Source organism: Malaclemys terrapin, chromosome 1 (assembly GCF_027887155.1).
Source record: "Malaclemys terrapin pileata isolate rMalTer1 chromosome 1, rMalTer1.hap1, whole genome shotgun sequence".
In the NCBI taxonomy this organism is placed as follows: Eukaryota; Metazoa; Chordata; order Testudines; family Emydidae; genus Malaclemys; species Malaclemys terrapin.
In genome coordinates this window covers 13,616,647-13,636,008 of record NC_071505.1, presented here as the reverse complement: position 1 = coordinate 13,636,008, position 19,362 = coordinate 13,616,647, and the positions used below count along the sequence as shown (strand labels likewise).

At 39.5% G+C, this 19,362-nt stretch overlaps 1 protein-coding gene across 11 annotated transcripts in view; it reads right to left on the bottom strand.

Annotated features, from left to right (window-relative positions):
- Positions 1 to 19,362, bottom strand: part of CELF2 (CUGBP Elav-like family member 2) — a 438,989-nt gene that overhangs the window by 287,965 nt on the left and 131,662 nt on the right. For 10 of the 11 annotated variants that reach the window (XM_054016390.1, XM_054016383.1, XM_054016406.1 and 7 more), the window contains exon 1: positions 11,919 to 12,027. The exons of the other annotated variant lie outside the window; for it this stretch is intronic. In XM_054016390.1, the coding sequence (XP_053872365.1) occupies positions 11,919 to 12,025 (107 nt within the window). In that variant the 5' untranslated portion in view covers positions 12,026 to 12,027. Of the gene's footprint in view, positions 1 to 11,918; positions 12,028 to 19,362 lie in introns of those variants that run through there. 11 annotated transcript variants of the gene reach the window in all.

Genomic DNA, 19,362 nt, shown 5'->3' with positions numbered 1-19,362 from the left:
TTACATTTTGTAATTTTGGATATAACTGAGGGGAAAAAAAAATCAAACAAAATGAAGTAACAAAAGAGGACTACATGGGGAACATTTAATCTTTAGCATTTCAAATTTTACACTGAAATGTACTCCCGCTGATCAATACTAAACATGCTATAACTCGGGCCAACTGTCATTTACTGTTAATATCTGACAACAGGGGCTAATTTTAAAAAGTTTATTTCACTGCTTAAGACGTTTTATCATTCCAAATAGAAGAAAGAAAGAAAAACCCTCAGGCTGCTAGAATTTTTGCCTATTTTACAGCTCCAAAGAAAAAGGGCTCCCCTAAGCTGTTGCTCTGATCTGCCTAGGAGAGCCATAAACCTGAAGAAATAACTTCACAGTATTATTAAGCAGTTCTATATAGGTCCTTACACCACCTTCATCAGCATCCTGGGAGCAAACCCATAGAGTGGCAGAAGAATCAGTGTGAAACAGAAATGAAGGAAAGTCAGTACCACTTTCTCCGGCTGGCTGCAGCCACCTGTCTTTTGATCTGAGGCCTTCCTGGTGGTTAATCCAGCCTAGAGTAGAGCTGGATTAACTTTCAATTTCAAAATCTTGCAACTGGAGAAGAGGCAGATTTTAGCCCTGATGAAGCAGGCAGAGAGCTCAATGAGGATGAAGATATTCTTTAAAATAAGAAGTCTCCATCACTATTTGACCTTTTGGAGCCTCACCCATGCGCTTCCCGTCCCACAAAGTTTTATGGTACCTTCTAATTTCAGAGGAATACAGAGATTCCTGGCCCTCAAACTTTACATGGGTCATTTAGGAAGAAGACAGTCTTAATGAATAAAGAATTTCACCTTAAGTAAATCAGTTCTTTGCATCAAAGGGGGAAAAAAAAATCACAAATCATTTTGCTCAAAATCTGCATGTGAAATAAGGAGATCTGTATACATTTGTCCCTTTCTTAAGGTATGAATGCTTAAAAATGCTTCATTAAAACATATGTTCTTTTGAAATATTTATTTTCCTTTTAATTACATTTGAATTAGCTGGAAGAAGCTGTAGGGAAGCCCTCTTACTGACTTAAGCCTTCTCAGCAGTTTGTTAAATTCTAGCCTCAAATCCCTTGAGGGAATAGTGGATTCAAAGCAGCTTTTAATCATACTATAAGGAGGGTGAAGTAGTATGTAAGTAGGTCATAGCAAAAGCATTACAAGTGCATAGGTTATTGCTTTATTTAACAACTACAGTGTAACACACTTTTCAAAGCACATTTGCTTTTGCTATTTAAAAGTTAGAGGCAGGACCAGGGTCAAATACAAAAGGAAACCCACTCTGTAAAGGATACGGAGATTTTAATCAAGAAAAGCTTATTGGGGGAGGGAGAGAGAGAGCTGTATTGAGGAATTTAATTTCCAAATATAAATAATGTAGTGGCTGCATATGCACTTAATGTAGTACCCAGAGGGTAAGTGAAAAAAAATAAAATTCCTAGTGTTTCACACAGCAATATTACAACCACGGTTCTCTGTTACTTTTAATACTGACTCCATTTCTGTGATCAAAGCACATGCTCACGCAATACTTACTTTAAAAAAATATTAAGAAATACTATTGAGTTAGAGACAGAATGCTTTGGCAGAACTTATCGCTATCAAATACTGAAAAATATTGAAAAAAATGGAATGGTCCCTTTAATTTTCACAGCAATAGAAACAATAGATAGAAATCAAACAATAGATATAACATGGACTTTTGGAGCATCAGTTATTGGATGATTTAGTCTCTGTTGTGTTCAATTGGTATAGTTTATGTTAGTCTAGAGGAAGGCACCCAGGATTGGGAGTCAGAAACTCTTGGGTTCTAATCTCATCTATGCCACTGTGGTAGGCCCCCATCTAATGCCCACTGACTTCAGAGGAACAGGATCCGGCCCTGGCTGCCTTAGTAAAATCATTTAATCTTTCTGCCTCTGTTCCTCCATCTGTAAAATGGGGAGGATAATACTAATTTACCCCACAATGTTGTGGATTAGTCACTGTTTGTACAGTTCTTTGAACTATGTACTATGTCCATGGAAAGTATTCTAGAGCAGCTCGGCCATGTAAAAATCTGTCTTTATAGGAAAGACCCACACAAGAGAGCAAATTGGAAGAAAGGGGATTGCTAAGTATTGCATCACTTTCAAGGGTATGAGCTCATTCTGACATCATTGCCTTTGATTCTAATTCAGTCTGTGAGAAATCAAGCAGAGCCCCCTTGTAGCCCTTCAGTCAAGTCTGGCATAGTGCTCATGCTTCGCCACCCCTCTTCCCCCCCCCGCCCCCAACTGAATTGTCATTCTTTTAGTCAACTTCCCATCCATTTTTGAACACAGGAAATGCTACTATTGGAAGCACTTCAAGGGAAAGTTTCTGAATGACTTCATTACATAATGAGCCCACAAGGCAGTGTAGAGAATTCAAATATACTACTTTATTCCCCTCTAGGCCAGCGAGCCCTGCTCTAGCTTCAGCTGATCTTGGGCATCAGAGCAAACTTCTAACAGGAATCTAATCTCCCTAACAGTCGTGTAAATCTGGAGCAAACCCCCTTGACTTTAGTGGAGTGATTCCAGATTTACACCCCTGTACGTGAGATAAGAATCTGCCCAAGCAGCTCTATACTAGGCACGTAAAATGCTCACCATCTTTCACAAAGAAACACCCGTGCCACACAGACCACAGGCTAGAAAGTAGTAGTGTACACAGTAGCAGGTAATGAATTCTTTCGTTTCATGGTTCCCAGTGAGTAAGGGCTTAATTTTGTAGCAGATCTCTGGAGGGGCAGGAAGGGAGGGAAACAAGCGTTAAGATAAGGGATCTTTTTCTTTCTGTAAAATTAGTATAACTTCTACTCTATTCTCCCTACATGTTACTGAGAATCAACAACACTATTATAAATGCAGCTTGACAAAAGCTGCACGTTTATTTCTCTGTGTGGCATAATCAAAGGGTCTCTAAACCGTTACTCCTGAGAGTAATTCATTAATTTTCAGCGGATTCCTGAAGAGATTCAGGACTACTTTTGGGAGTGAGGTTGTATAACCACATCAGGCCCTAAACTTCATGTATGGGTTTTTTCTATGCCTCCACGGCTTGCTCTTCATCTTAAACCAGCATCAAAACACGTTTACCGCGTCACATTCTTAAATTAAAATGGTCTACAATGATTCTTGTTTTGTTTTTTAAAAAGTGCTTAGAGACGATTTGATCTTAAAAAAAAAAATAAAATCAATTTTTGGTTGGTCTAGTCAATGCAATTTAAATACCAATAAACATTAGGTACTTGAGAGATTTTGTCTGATTCTATGGTCTGTTCCCCCGTAATTAGTGATTCGCTGAAATGAATGTCATTTAAAATTAGTACAGTACCTTGAATTAAGCATTTCTAGAGCCTTCGCTTGAAAAAACAATGATATTATGTAAACTTGGTTGCTATAGTAAAACTTCCCACTCACGCTTGTTTTCCTGTTTTATACTGATGCAAAGGTGATTTCATCAGACTGTGGGTATAAGGCCTTTGTTCCATTTGTAGAGTAATAACTTTATCTTTTCTAAAGCAATTAGGCAAGATTTTATGACAAAAGGCAAACATTAACATCCCATTTTGCATTTTAAGGAGGTTTTTTAAAAGGTCTTTGGCTCTAAAATGGTTCCTACTCAGGCTTATGTTCTGCAAATATTGTCAACAGTCATCTGTACAAAGTACGGTCCCAATCCTGCAAACATTTACGACTGAATGTAGCGCTTAGTACCACAACTACAGTAGTTCCAGTGGCTTCATTGGGACCATGCCATGTAGGATTGGGCTCTAAAATCCCATTGCTAATTTATAGTGCTAGGAAAAAGCATTACTGCTGAAGTGTAGGTGCTACTTGTGTGTACTGCTGCATACCTCCGTGTGTGTGTGTGTGTGTGTGTGTGTGTGTGTGTGTGTGTGTGTGTGTGTGTGTGTGAGTGAGAGAGAGAGAGAGAATTTTTAAGACCTTGTTCTCTTTCACCCCCAGTCCTCCCATAACCCAGTTATTCATCAAGTCCTTTTATAACTGGCATATTCCCCACAGCACAAGTAGCACTGAATGATCCTAGCAACAGAGTGAATGGAACAGCCGTTGCTTATCCGGGAGAGAAATCTAGGATTCTGCTTGCACTGGGCAGTTCCGATTTCCTACTAAGTAACAGCTGCTCTATTCACTGAGCAAAAAAAAGCCTCTTTTCTAGACAGTGATGGAGAAGAAACATAGGATGGGACTTCATTATTGCTGAATTTGGGTATTAGTCCATTCCCAAGTGAAATGGAATAATATTATGGTGGCTGAGGTGGGAGGCAGTGCTTAATTTGTGCCAGGGTTTACCAGGGCTGAGCCCCGGCACCTTTAGGCTTGGCAGTTCATAGCCCCAGCATCTCTGGGCTTGCTGCATCAGTCAGAATGTAAAATAACTGCTTGAACACCAGCACCTAATTGCTTGAGCCCCGGCACCTCTTTCATTACAAATTAAGCACTGTTGGAAGGACTTGCAGATCTGGCTTTGTAAACTGGGCCACCCCTCCTCAACACGTGCAGAAGTCCCTGTCTCCCTTCAGAGGAGAGAAGTGGAGCTCCAGGATCACCTAGGATATGTTGGCTGCTTGGGATTCTGTGGGCTGTTTTGTGCAGTTGGGAGATTGACTGTTGGGGGTGGATGTGGGGGAGGCGAGAGTGAGTGAGTAGCTAGTGAGCAGGGACTGAATTAAACCGGTAGGCGTGTAGGGTGAGGGGTTGAACTCATCAATGAAAGAATGGGCAAAGGTAGGAGGGAAAATATGGGATGGAATCAAAAGGGGAAGATGGTGGGGGGGAGAAACATTAGACAAGAACATGGACCCAACTAGACTTTTTTTTTTTTTTGGGTACAAGATGCAAATAGGGTCGGGGATTTTATTTCAAGTGTTTATCTCTATTGTTAAACTACCAAGATGTCTGTGTAGCCCATCTGATTGGCTAGACAGACATGACTAATGTAACTTCCACCTTTCCTTCACCTCATTCTCTTTTCATCATTTGTTGCTGTTATTGGCTGTATCTTACCTTATTCTTAAACGGTGCGCTCTTTAGGACAGGGCATTCCATGGGTGTTTTTGGTTTGTGAATTATGTTTCACGCACCTGGGTGCTCAGAAATAAAAGTTACACTACTACTGATATATATAAAATCTATCTTCATTTGACACTGCTATTTCCAACAGACAAAGTCCACTAGAACAAGGCAACTGCAGTGAAAAGGAAGGGCAGTGCAAAAACTGCAAGACGTTCTAAGTGAAAGCTACACCCTTTTCCCTTGATTATTTTTCTAAACAGAGGATCTCACTTTAATTTTTCCTGAACTCCCATTTCCAATTAAAAACCTGTTGGTGATGAGACTCCTGGTACTGGAGATGGTCAACATTTGGGATTCCCATCTCATGGCAAATTTTGAGATTTTGACATTTTTTTTCCATCCCTTATCACGAAAAAAAGTCAAAATACTGGAATTTTTCATGGAGTATTTCATTTCAACTTTATAAAAATGTTTAGTTGTACTGGCTGTCAAAAGCTTTAGCTTTGATGTTTTGTTTTAATTTATCGTTATGTCATTTATATTATAATTCATAATATTAAATTGGAAACAACAGCGTGGAACGGAGATAGAAATGAAATATTTTGATAGTTTCCCATTAAACATTTTGACAAAATCCCACAAAACGTTTCAATTTCGACAAATCAGCATTTTCCCATCAGGAAATTTTCGGCCAGCTCTGACTGGTACATTTTAGGATCTCACTAAATAATAAAATGTGCATATATCAACTTTTCACAGAGAAGTCTCTCTGTATGATTCACTTGAACAGCACTGCAGGGGAAAACCTGACGCTGCTGCTGCAGTCCAGGGACTGCTCGTATCTGTGATTTTTAAAAGGAGTTATATAACTCTCTCATTAAAATTAAATGTGGGCTGAAATGCTGCAGACAAGTTTCCAAGCTCTAGAGTGAGCTTTTCCTCATATTTTGGTTGAAAATACGTCCGTCATGTTTAGTTAGGAAAAAGGCTAAAATAAAACCAAAGGTCTTTTATAGATGAAACAAGGTCGGTAAGAATGAATACATAAAATCTTAGATTTTTCTGATCACTCACAGAATTTCCTTTCTGCAGGGGTCTGATTCTGCAGATGCAGACTGAGCATGGCTGCCGGATCAGGCCTTAAATTCAGTAACCTAACATCCACATCTCTTTATAATGTGTGCAGCTATTCACATGTGCAAGCGGCATCGTTGTCTTAATGGTCTTCTTCAGGTTGCTGCAGCTTTATCCTCTCTTCTCAATTAGTTAGGTGGGATAAGAAGTTTCCACACCCTTTATTTCTTTCTCCAGTTATCCCCATTTCTATTCACCAGTGGCAGGCTACTGTCTAGCAATATGCTGAAAGGCTTCTCTTGAAGATGACCTGCTGATTTGCTATCATGGGAATGTTCCAGAATGAGTGCAGTATTTACTCCTCACCCACCTAGAAGTCAGACAAGACAGTTCAGGGGTGCAAGCACCAACTAGTGGCTGAATGGCAGAAGTTGTCCCTAGAATGCTTCTGAAATTTTGGAGGGCAGGCAGAGGGATAGGGCTGAAATAATAGCTATGCATTCACTCAGGTATCCTGTCCCTAAGAGAAGCAATTTCTGAATGACTCGGAAGAAGATGAAAAAGTACAATAGTGACTACAGGCATATGTATTTAAAAAGAAAAAGGTGCCCATGCCCTTGGATCACAAAGTTGAATGGGGACTAAAACTGAAAGTTATTGCCAGAGCCAAATAGTGATGTATTTAGCTGACTGCCCAGGTGTTTTGCATGTAGAAATAAACAAAACTAGAACTTGGTTACACTGAAATGCAAGCAGCATATTCACATGGGTACATCCTTGCAGAGCAGCTAGTGACCCACTGTCTCAATCTCTTCAGCATACTGGAAGGTTCACACAAGCAGAAGACTCAGAGGATAAACCGGGTAATCCAAATAATGTGTTTTTTAGGTTTCATATTTTATGAACTAGGTAGAAACTGTAAACATCATGGGCAAGCAAAAAACTGTGAGCACCAGCTTTTCTAAAGTGTATACCATGAGTCCCAGCACTAATGGAACATCGGATATCAGACCTTTAAATGGTCACCTGACTCTCACACCAGACAAAGACATTTACTAGATGTTACTCATAGACTGGGCCAGTTCCTGGATAGTCACTCTCAGTAAACACCAATAAAAAAATAAAGACGTGGCTGAACCTCCCAAATTCAAATCCAGATCCCAGCTTTTCTAACACTTGGGAGTGCTCCAATGTGGGGTTTCAATCATTCCGGCTCCATCTAATAGAGATAGGTAACCTTGGCACAATGTTTAGCTTGCCAAGGACGGCATTAAAATGAGCTTAACTGAGACATTTGCTTTAGCTGCAGGATTAAATAAGCAAAAGCAAAACAAAAAGCTGGGGGTTATTTTGCCACGACAATAGTGTTAGAGGAAAATTTCAGTTTTGATTTCCTCTGTGGGAATGCCAGCAGTCCTGTTCCATAAACTCTAGTGATTCATCACTATCCCAGGCAGCCAATCATTCGACAGGTCAAGTAGAAATGGGCTGTAGTGCCAGCAGCTCATGCTGCCCTGATAATGCATGTCATTCCAGGCATGGCGACATGCTTTCTCAACAGCTGCCATTTTCAGTTACCTTTTATACAGCTGACATACAAGTAAATGTGTTGGAAGCAGTAAAACAGTCATAGGAAAGCAAAGATAAATAGCATCTGTACTAGATAATCTCTCTAATGTCATTAGAGAGCGGAGAATGATATGTTTTGAGAAAGAATTTCTGCCTTTCAAAACAACACTTTACTAGTGGGCTTTTTTGACAGTGTGTTCAAATAAACACAGGGATTCATTTGGACTGTAATCTTAACAGATATGACCATAGGGGGAAAAAAACCCCAAACTTCTCACCGTCCACTTGTGAGAAAAGCTTTTATATATCTTGAATTCAATGATGTTCACTTTAAGAAACACAATTGTTCTGTGAAGTGTGGGAATCCCAAAACACTCATGAAGAAAATTTTCTTTTTCCCTTTCAGCCTTTATTCCATATCACATACCTTAAAGTCACAAATAGGTAATTTAATAACTGTCCTTTTAATTAAGAGAAGCTGAATACATTTCTACAGAACAAATGTGACTGGTATCTTAGAGGGCAGAGCAGACAAAAAGCAATGATTTTTTTTAAGTTGTGTAACCATACAGTAAAAAGACCCAAATAATAAACTGGTAAAGTGATACCCAATAAAGCTGCTGAAACAAGATTTCAGATGTATAGGGTAATCTATATTAATGTCTAGGTAATCTACAAATGAAGGTTACACTGAGACTTTCTGGTTACCTAAAAGGCATCCAATTAGAAACTATTACAGAAAGCTCTTCAAGAGAGACTCAGTTGCATCTTCTCATTTCCTCTATAGATATAAAATCAAAACATCTATGTTTTCTTATTTGAAAGAACCAGCCCCTCAAATGCCAAACGAAAGCCAAACTACTCTCGATATAAAGTCCTCTTAGGCATCTTGCTTTCAGATTTCATCAACTTAGGAGTTTTCAGGGCTGAAAGCAATGAACTTTCCATCAGCAGCATCTTCAGCTAATTAACCCTCCTGATTACAATAATTAGTATTGATTCACTCCTGAGTGACTTCTTAAGTATTCAAGCATAATCTACACTTGCAGTAAAAGTTCTAGATATGAATATTAACTGAACGTTGTCCTTTGTTTTTCAGCCACAAAGGTACAGTTTGCAATCTTACGTACTTACATTTGATAAACACTTCAGCTTTATTTTAATTTAACAAAGAGAATATTAACACATTTGACGTTAGAGATGGTAGTTCATGAATCTGAAGAAAACAGACAGACTACAGACTAATAAATATCTACATTTCAGCTACCATCTTCTTACGGCACTCTGATAAGCCATTTCCCAGGTTCACACACAAGCTAGTCTTGCTCTGCTAGATTGGTCTAAGAACTGTAATTCCTTCTGGCATTACACTTGGTCATTGCAGAAACAAACAACTACTTACTTCAGTGTCTGAATTAGCTATCTTGTCACTGTTCTGGGAAGAGATGTTGACAAGTTTACCAACTTCAGGGTGCCACATTGGTCTTTGAATCTCACCCATTCACAACCGGTTAAAGCTAAAGACACCTGAAGTATTACTGCCGGAGACCTCTACCTGAAAATTCTTCTGAAACTAGGAACCTGTTTCACAATCAGAGCTGATAAAATAATTAAATACACGACTAAAAGAGCAATGACCCAGTAAATATCCACACAAGAATAAGGATAATATTTTAGGAGTTTTGTTTGTATTGCAAGTTTTAATTTAATCTGAATAAAGTATTATATGATGCCACTGGAGTATTCTGGACAAGATGAACACTGATTAGATAGAATATTTTCCTCTGCGTTTTATCAATTACCCTAATCTCAAAATATGCAAAACAATATACTAGTGGCAGTGTGGTATGAACTCATTATGAAGCATGGGTTTAGAAACAGGTTTGGTAATCGAAATCCCCCAACAAAGGAAGCTGGATATGTTGTACAGGTGACATGTTAGTGACTTGTAAAGTTGGAGAATTGCCATTCTGCCATTAGCACCCAGCTTTGGTGATTATTAATGGAGTATTTACATTAAATCTGAAGCAGGCTATCACATACTTTCTTGCCTGATAATCTCAAGGGACCATGATAAGAGCAGCTGCTAGAATGCACTGCCTACGTGAGGGTAACTCGACAAAAGATACCTCACCCCAGCTGCACAGTCCTGGGCAGAAAAGAACTGGCCCTGTAGGGACTAGTTAACACTTCTCTGGAAGGAAAAAGTTCTTCTAAGGTACGGGGGGGAGGGGGAAGGAAGAAAGTGACTATAGCAGGCTTTGAGCATGATCTCATCATGTTAAACACCATGCCTAACTTTTATGGTGATTGAGTGCAGTATATGTCCTGCCAGCAAAAGTTTTCTATGTTATAACCTCTATTTTAAGTTAAACACATGCACTTTTCATGACTTGTCATTTTATCTGTTCACCTTGTTTTATCTCTAAATGGAAAAAAACCACCGTAAGCACAAGGGACTCTGAATGGCTTCAGTAAAATAATTTTGTTTAAATGTATGCTGCTGAGCTCTCTCTCAGCAATATATCCTTATTTAAGAAATCATTTACTCTCCTCAAAACATCGGTATGATTTCATAAAACTAACACAAGGGAATGCAGTAAACAAAAACAAGCCCTTTAAAGTAACTGTTCTAAACAAAAGCCAAACAACACAGCTGCATATCAATCTTTTCTATTAGTAAATCCAATCAGTGATTACATTTTTATTATATTAACAAGGCCAGTGATATAGTTAATTAATCTGTAAACTATTTAAAGACTTCAAGAGTTGTGGAAACTCTAGACTATTGACAACTCAATAACCCATTTAAAGTATATGCAGTTGTCCTGAGAAATGATTTAAAGATTTTGGAAAGCTTGGTAAATGAGTTTCTTTTTATAACACTGTATTTTACGAGACTATAAGAGTACGTCCAAATGCAAAAACAAAAATTTCTTCAACACTCTAATCCTAAACAAGGTCTTTCCAAATAAATAGATGGATAATTCAAAAAATGTTATATGTAATAATTTGTTAGATTTTAGGACAGGAATCATCCATGTAAATTATTCTGCTTGACCTTAAAAATCCTAACGTAATACTAACAGTTGGATTCCAAAAATGATATATATCTCTGTCTGCTTTATCATTTTTGTAGCTAGTTTTCATTACCAAAAACAAAATGTAAAAATAGTGGACATCAACATAGCAGTCAAAGTTAAAATGATCAGACATAAAATATTGTAAAACACATGTCCAGTAACCTTGTAGTTGCCAGATGGACATCAGTTTTGTAAGCATTCAGAATCAGTAAGTTTTCTCTCTACAGTTAAAGGAGAAGATAGCAATAAATCTCCAACTTAATGCAACAGACATAATTACAAGATGCAAAACCCCCACTATTAACAGTGGATATCAAATTTTAAAAACCCACAAACAAGTAATACTACAACGCTTCGTATTATACAGCTATACAAATAAAAAATAAAAAAAGGGCTAAGAAAAAAAAAAAAAAAAAGCCCCAGACATGCATTAAGCTAGTTTGACAGCTCCATTGTTCAGCTGTCCCATTGTCAGACCAAAAGATGCATTCAATGCTACCATGTCTGCTAGCAAATAAACAAAAGACTACATTTTTCAAAGCAGGCTGCCAATTCTAGCATAATTCTGTCTCTCTCCCTCTGAAAAAGGTAGCCGCCTCTTGCTCTCCACTACACTATGGTACGTTAAGAATACACACACACATACGTACATGTATATATACACATTTTTTGAACAGCTTCAAGTGATCCGGATGAGGTAGAGCATTCATGACTATTTATGTAGACTAAGTGAAAATTAAAAGTGGTACTTAGGGCACTAGCTCTAATATGGAGTATCTTTCCATATTTATTCCATACCCAATGCATAATAACGAATCAGGCAGAAATATTGCAAAGGAGATGATAAAAGAAGAACCAGCTTTCAGCTGTTTTTATATTTGTTGCCTGCTTTTCTTAATACCTCGGTCATCAGACACGTTAAATGCAATTGTAACTAGTGGAAATGCTGCTTGCACACAGCAATGCCCATCTGTCTTTTTTTTTATTATTTTTAAATAGGGAAACTACTTAATACAGAGCATGATTATGGTTGCAGCGGGCCCAGGCAACTAGAAAGCACACATTAAACAAAGGAGACAACATACCTTAAAAGCAGCTCCTCATTTCTCATAGTAACAGCAGATTTGGGACAGCGCATGCTTTCTGCACCGATATTCTCAACAAAAGCCAGTTCAGAAGTGCGCTCAAACATCAATGCCACAGTTGCTACTCACTAATGGCTACTCTTTCTCTCTCTAGTCAGACGCTGAGTGGTGGAGCAAAGGGGCCCCTGCAGATTCACTAAGCAGAAATAATCCTCTCTGACAAGTTATGTTGTCTGGGCATATTTTACATTAATGCACTCTGCTGCCTATAGGGGTCTTGTTTGTGTTCACTATTGCCTGGCTGGTGTTAGCTCTCCTAATTACCATAAAAAAATTAGTAATTCCCCCCCCCTTCAAAAAAAATAAATTAATGAGTTTCCTATTCTGTTTGGTGAAATGAAAACATGAAGTGCATCTTTTGTTTGCCTTGTGAATGATCAATAACGCGGCACACAGAGGCTGTGGCTGGATAGGCTTTAAGGGATTTTGCTTAGGCTCTCGTTCTGGGGCTTTGGATACACAGTAGGATTTCTCACTCTCCCCCTCATTCCCCACCCTGTTCGAGGCGGAGTGGCTTTATAGGACCTACTAGCCCTGATCAGAGAAACGGAGGATTGTTGATTTGAGAGTTTAGGGACCTTTGGAGAGTTTTCAGTTTGCTTTTGCCATTTCCTGCTGGACACAACTCCTCTGAAGCCTTAGCAAATGACCTAGTTCACTCTCACCGGTGACTATGTGGATGTGCGGCTTTTACAAACATCGCTGCACAGCCATTAGGGGTTGCATTTATTCACTTTCAATCCGTGAAAGAGACCACAGAGTCACATCTGTAAAGCAATTAGGGCCAAAGGCTATTTACATTGAAGTCAATGGGACCCTCGCTATTGACTTCAATAGAAACAGTGGCCCTTAATCACTAGTCTCCAATGGGGTCAAAATGAAGTGTACTTTCACGTCTGGACTCATTCATGCCATCGCTGGAGAAACCGCTATACCTCATCTCTATCTCATGTATTTAAGGTCTTCACCAGATATGTAGATAAGTGGGTTTTTCCCCCTCAGCCTGCTAAAACACCAAGAGACTGATGCTCATTCACTCTATGGCCTCTTTACACCACTCTGGCAGTGTAAATAGATCTTAAAGTGGGCACCAATTCCATGAGGTCCCCTTTATGCTACCAGAGTGGCGCGAAGAGCTATTGGGGTAAATGAGAATCAGACCTCAAATACAGAATTATTTGAAGGGCCCGATGTATGCCTTGCACACTAAGCTAAAGACAGACTTGAATCTCAAAATTTCCCAAAATTCAGGTGTGTTTTGATTTACAATTTTTCCTGGGAGTCCCCCTTTTTATGCCACACATCGGTATCTTGTATGAACTATTCACTAGCGTATCTCTGTTTGCAGCTGAACAGAATTTCACAGTTGGAGGATTCCCTTACTGAGTTTGGTGTTACTGGTTAGGTTTGGTCTCATTGGTGGGTGGGAGAGGAGATTGAGGGCCCTGGGGAAGCAGTCACCAACCCAGCAAATACGATGGTGGGTTCTCACCTTCAGTGAAAGGAGACCATGATACTACAGTGGGCAAAGGTTTGTCCTTAGATTTGTACGTAGGGCTAGTCTACAGGGCAAGATACTGCACAGCAAGCTGGGGTGCTGTAGATTCATACCCTGGCTTGTCAGGCAGTAACTTGCTGTGTAGAAAAGCCCTTACACATTGTAAACTGATTGTGGCAGTGGCCGTCTTTTTGTTCTGTGTTTGCACAATCGGGTCCGGTCTACGACTGAGGCTTCTAGGCACTACTGCAAAACAAATAGCGCATTTTCATTGTTAAAAGTACGTACTCCAAAGTGCACTAAAAGGCATTGCGCATTTAGCTTTTACTGAAAATCCATGCAGCAGTCATGAGAATTGGCCGGGAAAATGCTATGCCACCATGACAAGTCCTGCAACTCAACCCCCAAATACTAAATCCTAAAATACTAGCTCCAGTACTGCCATTTCAGGCTGTGGTGATTGGTGCTTTAGATTCACTGGCATCTTAGATTCTCTCTCTCCCCCGCTGAAGGTGAAGTTCTGGGCTCTGTATTGGTGCACCAATGCTTTCCATTTCCAAATCACTTTTGCCTGCTGTAACCTGTCAAGATGATTGGGTTGGTCCAGACCAGTCTCAGACTCATAAGATTGATGTTTGGAGCACTACAAGCTCTGGGGTATGTGAGAGAATGTACAGCGGAATGGTGAATGTCAGGCACTGGCTAATAAACTGCTACAATTGTCCAAAAACACGGGAGGAATCACCATCTTAAGACACTACCAGTTGAAAGTACAGTGGTTTCTTTTCAGGACTGAGTAAAATGGCTTCGGAGAGTCTTTTGGGCCTAGTTATGGAATCAACGCAGCTTGCGTTGGGTAGCTGACTGAACCTAGTTCTGCTCCTACATGGAAGGAAAAGTAGCAGTTATGGAAAATGAAGTCTAAGGATTTTGAAAGGGCTCATCCACAGTGTAAAGAAAGCAAAGCAAAAACCACTAAGTGGTAACACTAAAAGATAAAAAACAACCCATTTTTCTATCATAGAAAATGAAATGACTGACCTAGCAACATCTGCAGTGGGATCACAGCTGCTGAGGATGAGTGGAATGTGTGATGCCTATTACCTTTCCATTGCATGACATACTAAACAGGAGTGCCTTTAAAATAATATGGCTTAAGGGAAGATTAAACCAGATGCACCGGGCTATCTGGTTTCTGTCAGGATGAAATCCCAGGTATAGAATTTAAGGTAAATACAACACTTAACACTAACATCATAAGAACGGCCATACTGGGTCTGACCAAAGGTCCATCCAGCCCAGCATCCTGTCTACCGACAGTGACCAATGCCAGGTGTCCCAGAGGGAGTGAACCTAACAGGTAATGATCAAGTGATCTCTCTCCTGCCATCCATCTCCACTCTCTGACAAACACAGGCTAGGGACACCATTCCTTACCCATCCTGGCTAATAGCCATTAATGGACACATCAGATCACACATATATAACTTCTACATATATACTGTAGATTCTTATACACAAATATATGCAGTGGTAGCCATTAAAAGCTTTATAACTCCTTTAGCTAGTATTTAATGCAACTACAGGACTCCTAGAAATTATGTAAGCATTTCCCATACTAATTATACTGTGCTGCATAAACTGAATGCTGTGGCAATGTTAATTACTTGCAAAGGCTTCATGGCGACCAGCCTAAAGGCAATGGAGCAAGGACGATTTATACCAGCTGAGGGACTGGCCTATATTCTGTAACTTCCCCTTGGATTATTTTTAATCATTCAGATTGCTTAAGAAAACAACAGACTTATCATATGTCCAAAACAAACTGTGCTACTTCCCTATAAAGAGACAAAATAGCATGCGGAGGGCACCAATCTACACCTGGTCACATACAGAGGAAAGATGGTCCAGTGGTTAGAATATCAGCCTAAGATTTAGGACACCAGGATTCAAGTCCCCATTCCACCACAAATTGCCCCCGTGGTCTTGAGCAAGTCACTTAGCTTCTCCATGCCTCAGTTTCCTATATGTAACATGAGGCTAATAATAGCACTGCCCTACCTCAACGGGTGTTGTAAGGTAGAGCATTAAAGACTGTGAAGTCATCAGCTACTATAATAATGGAATAAGCCAGATCAGTGCCTAAGATAGACAGAACACTATCTAACACCTTCCCACAAGAGGAACCTACAACGCCAGCCAAGGCCAGATTGTGCGCTGTCTTGTGTTGTCATTTACTTCTGTGCAAAATGAACACAATGATACTGTAAAGAGCTAGAATTCTGATGCGACAGCATTTTACACCCACTTTGCACTAGTTGAAGTCACTACACAAGGTTTCAGGCAGCAGGTAATCAACATCCCACTCAAAAGAGTGACATGGCTGTCCTTTCTGGCATCTCTCTGGGGAGAGGAGTTGGATGGTTCACCCGGGTTCTACCACCACCAAGAGCAGCCAATTGCTTCCTCTGAAATCTCCCACTGATAGGAGCCACTCTGACGGCCTGAAGTCTTTGTGCCAATAAGAACTTTAGGGTAGAGCTGGCTGAACATTTTTGGCATAAAAACAAAATGGAGATTTGGGGTGACTACAACATTTCAGAAATTTTGCCAAATTGTTTTGGTTAAAAAAAAAAAAAAACGCATTTCAGTTTGGGGGGGGAATTATTATTTTTTCAATTCAAAATCGAAATGAAAGGTTTCATTTGACGCAAAAAAAAAAAAAAATCAAATCTCTCTCCAGCTTTTTGGTTTCCCAAAATCTCTTTGGAAAAATTTTTGTTTTGAGTTCACCTGAAGCTATTTTTTCCCCTAATTTTTTGGGACTGCCAGAAAACTGAAAAACCTGCTCTTTGCACCACTATACTTCAGAGCAGAGGGATTGATTCTGCCAGCACTGAACTCAGTGGGATTTTTCTGTACGTCCTCACTGGGAGAGGAACCACAATGTTTTCTTTGTGGAAGTCTTTATGTGCCAATATTTTGTAAAAAAAAAAAAAAAAAAAATCCAAATCATGAATGATGGGAGGCAACATAGCCCAGTAGATAGGACAATGAGTTGGAAGTCATGAGACCTGCATTCTATTCCTGGCTCTGCAACTGACCTGTGTGCGACCTTGGGCAACTCAATTTGTCTCTCAATGCCTCAGTTTCTCCTCCCACATTTTGTTTATACAGTCCATTTAGGTTGGAAGCTCTATGGCACATGGATGGTCTCTTCTTGTATGTTTCTACAGAACTAAGGTGACCAGACAGCAAATGTGAAAAATCGGGACGGGGGGAGGGGTAATAGGAGCGTATATAAGAAAAAGACCCAAAAGTCGGGACTGTCCCTTTAATATTGGGACATCTGGTCACCCCCTATCCAGCAGAATGGGGCCCTGATTTCAGCTGGGGTCTCTTTCTACTGCTGTGTACAAAAAATAAATACTAATAATCCATTTTTTTCTTGGGGACAATAACAGAAAAAATTGCTCTCCAATTAAAACCTTTGCTATCAGGCAACATATCCCAACCTCAGAAGTTACTTTTATCCTAGGGCAATTTTTTCTGGTATTGTAATCCAAGACAATCACTACATCTATTATGCACACGCCCACAAGTTGATACCTTTCTTCAATCCTACCAGAAACAATCAGAACATTGCAATGCAAAGACATACTTCCTAATCAAGGCATTTCTGGATACAATTTCACAATGAAAACATCTAAACTGTATTCCTTTTACAGCACTTGCAGGACATAAGCTCATCTCATAAATCCATGGAACTCCACCCTGAAAATAACGGAGCATGCACAAGAGAGAAAATGTACTGGTGCATTGTGCAAACTATACATGCCTGCAGTTGCTAGGGTTGCCATCTTTATGCTAAGATGAAACACCCCAGCTGAAGAAGGCACATTTTCAAACTCCTGTGGTAAAAATGAAGCAAAGGGAAAGAGGACCATGGTCCTCTAGTGTAAAAACACAGGACAGAGGAATGGAAACTTCCCAGTCTCAGATTTGGCATTAACTTTTTAGGGCCTTGGGTAAGAGTTTTAGCTTCTCTGTCTACTTTTCCTATCTAAAGAATGGAAGTGACAAAATGCAGGTCAGACTGGGTGATGTACGAAATTTTTGCTAGCCTTACTGTATGTGTATGAGCGTCACATGGGGTGTGGTGAAGATAAAATAATGTACGTAAAGCATTTGGGAGATGTAAAGTGCTGTGTAAATTATAAGAATAATTATTAAGGCGCTAGGAGAAGATGATTTGTTTTAAGTTTCCTACCACAGCTGGTGCCAGTGGTCCTGCTGCAGCTCTGCCTCTCTGTTTGTGAGGAGAAGCATTCTCCCATTCGACAGAGCTGACGCAGTGTATCTCAGCAGCTGGAGGACAGAGGCACCAGAAGGAACTAAAAAAAGGTTTCTTAAATCATGTGCTTCAGTACTCCTTTTGCACCAGTTTAAAAAAATAAGGTGAAGTCATGGCAAATCACCATTTTGAACATGATAAATCAGCACATTTTAAAGAAAATTCTTGACTTGAAACAGATAATAACTGGCTATGCTGTGATTTCAGACGTCCCCCCTCTGCAAAGTAAATAATTTATTTGGAAGGGTCTACCTATCATAATAGCATCCAACCAGCAGCTAAAAAAAAGTAGAAGAAAGCAGATCAAAGGCAGAGAGAGAAATAGGTGGGACAAACAGATACATCTGAGAGATGACAACTTCCAGTTACAGTTTGTGACTTAAAATAGAAAATAAGGTAAACTGTCTTGGATATAAATAGAACACTGCACATCCTAAACTAGGGTGTCTTTATTTTTAACTGTTTGCAGCTCTTATGTTGGCACTTTTGGCTCTGCCATGTATGACATCATAGAACATTAGGGTTAGAAGGGACCTCGGGAGGTCATCTAGTCCAACCCCCTGCTCAAAGCAGGACCAGCCCCAGACAGATTTTTACCCCAGTTCCCTAAATGGCCCCCTCAAGGATTGAACTCACAACCCTGGGGGTTTAGCAGGCCAATGCTCGAACCACTGAGCTATCCCTCCCCTATAAACCATAGGACATAGTGTGATCAGTGTACTTAAATATGTATCTACTCAGATTAATGTTTAATACTGTATACTTGGTGGAATGGATGGCACACATGTGGGCAATAATGTGTATGAGAGTTTTATGATTTCTCATCAATTTAGATTGAAAAGAGAAATGAAACAATAATACATTCTACTCTTCTATTGTTCCTGTAATCTGGAATGATCATTCTCTCTCTCTCTTACTATGGTAGTAACTAAGGACCAACTAAGAATGAAGCCCCAGTGTGTTAGGCGCTGTGCAGAGTAGTAGACAGTCCCTGCCCTGAAGAGCTTACAGTATGAATAGGCAAGGGTGGGGGAAGGGATATAATGCACAAGCAAAGTGAACAATGTGATGGAAGCAAATGACATGTTAGCTCCAGAGATCTACATACAAATGAAAAAGACTGAAGGCTCCTACTGACTTGGGGAAGCTGATGGCTAGCTGAGGACTCGAATAAAGAACTGCTATAATTCTAGGATATAAGACTTTGAAGGAGGAAGATGAAAGTTTTCAGACATACGGTATATTACATACTATACATGTACTGAAAGACTAAAAAAAAAAGGAAAAATGATCAATTTCTAGACACAGTTACCATAAAACAAAAACTGATTAAGAACTACAAGATAAACTACAAATTTCATAATCAAGCAACTATAAAACACTTGTTTCAGTACTTTCATCTTTGACTAATTAATTACACTACATGCTATAAAATAATAATCATTCACTTTTGCAATTCTTTAAATACTATACATATATATTTTTAAAAGCATTAGGATTGATTAAATAAAAGATTGCCTGGTATATAAATC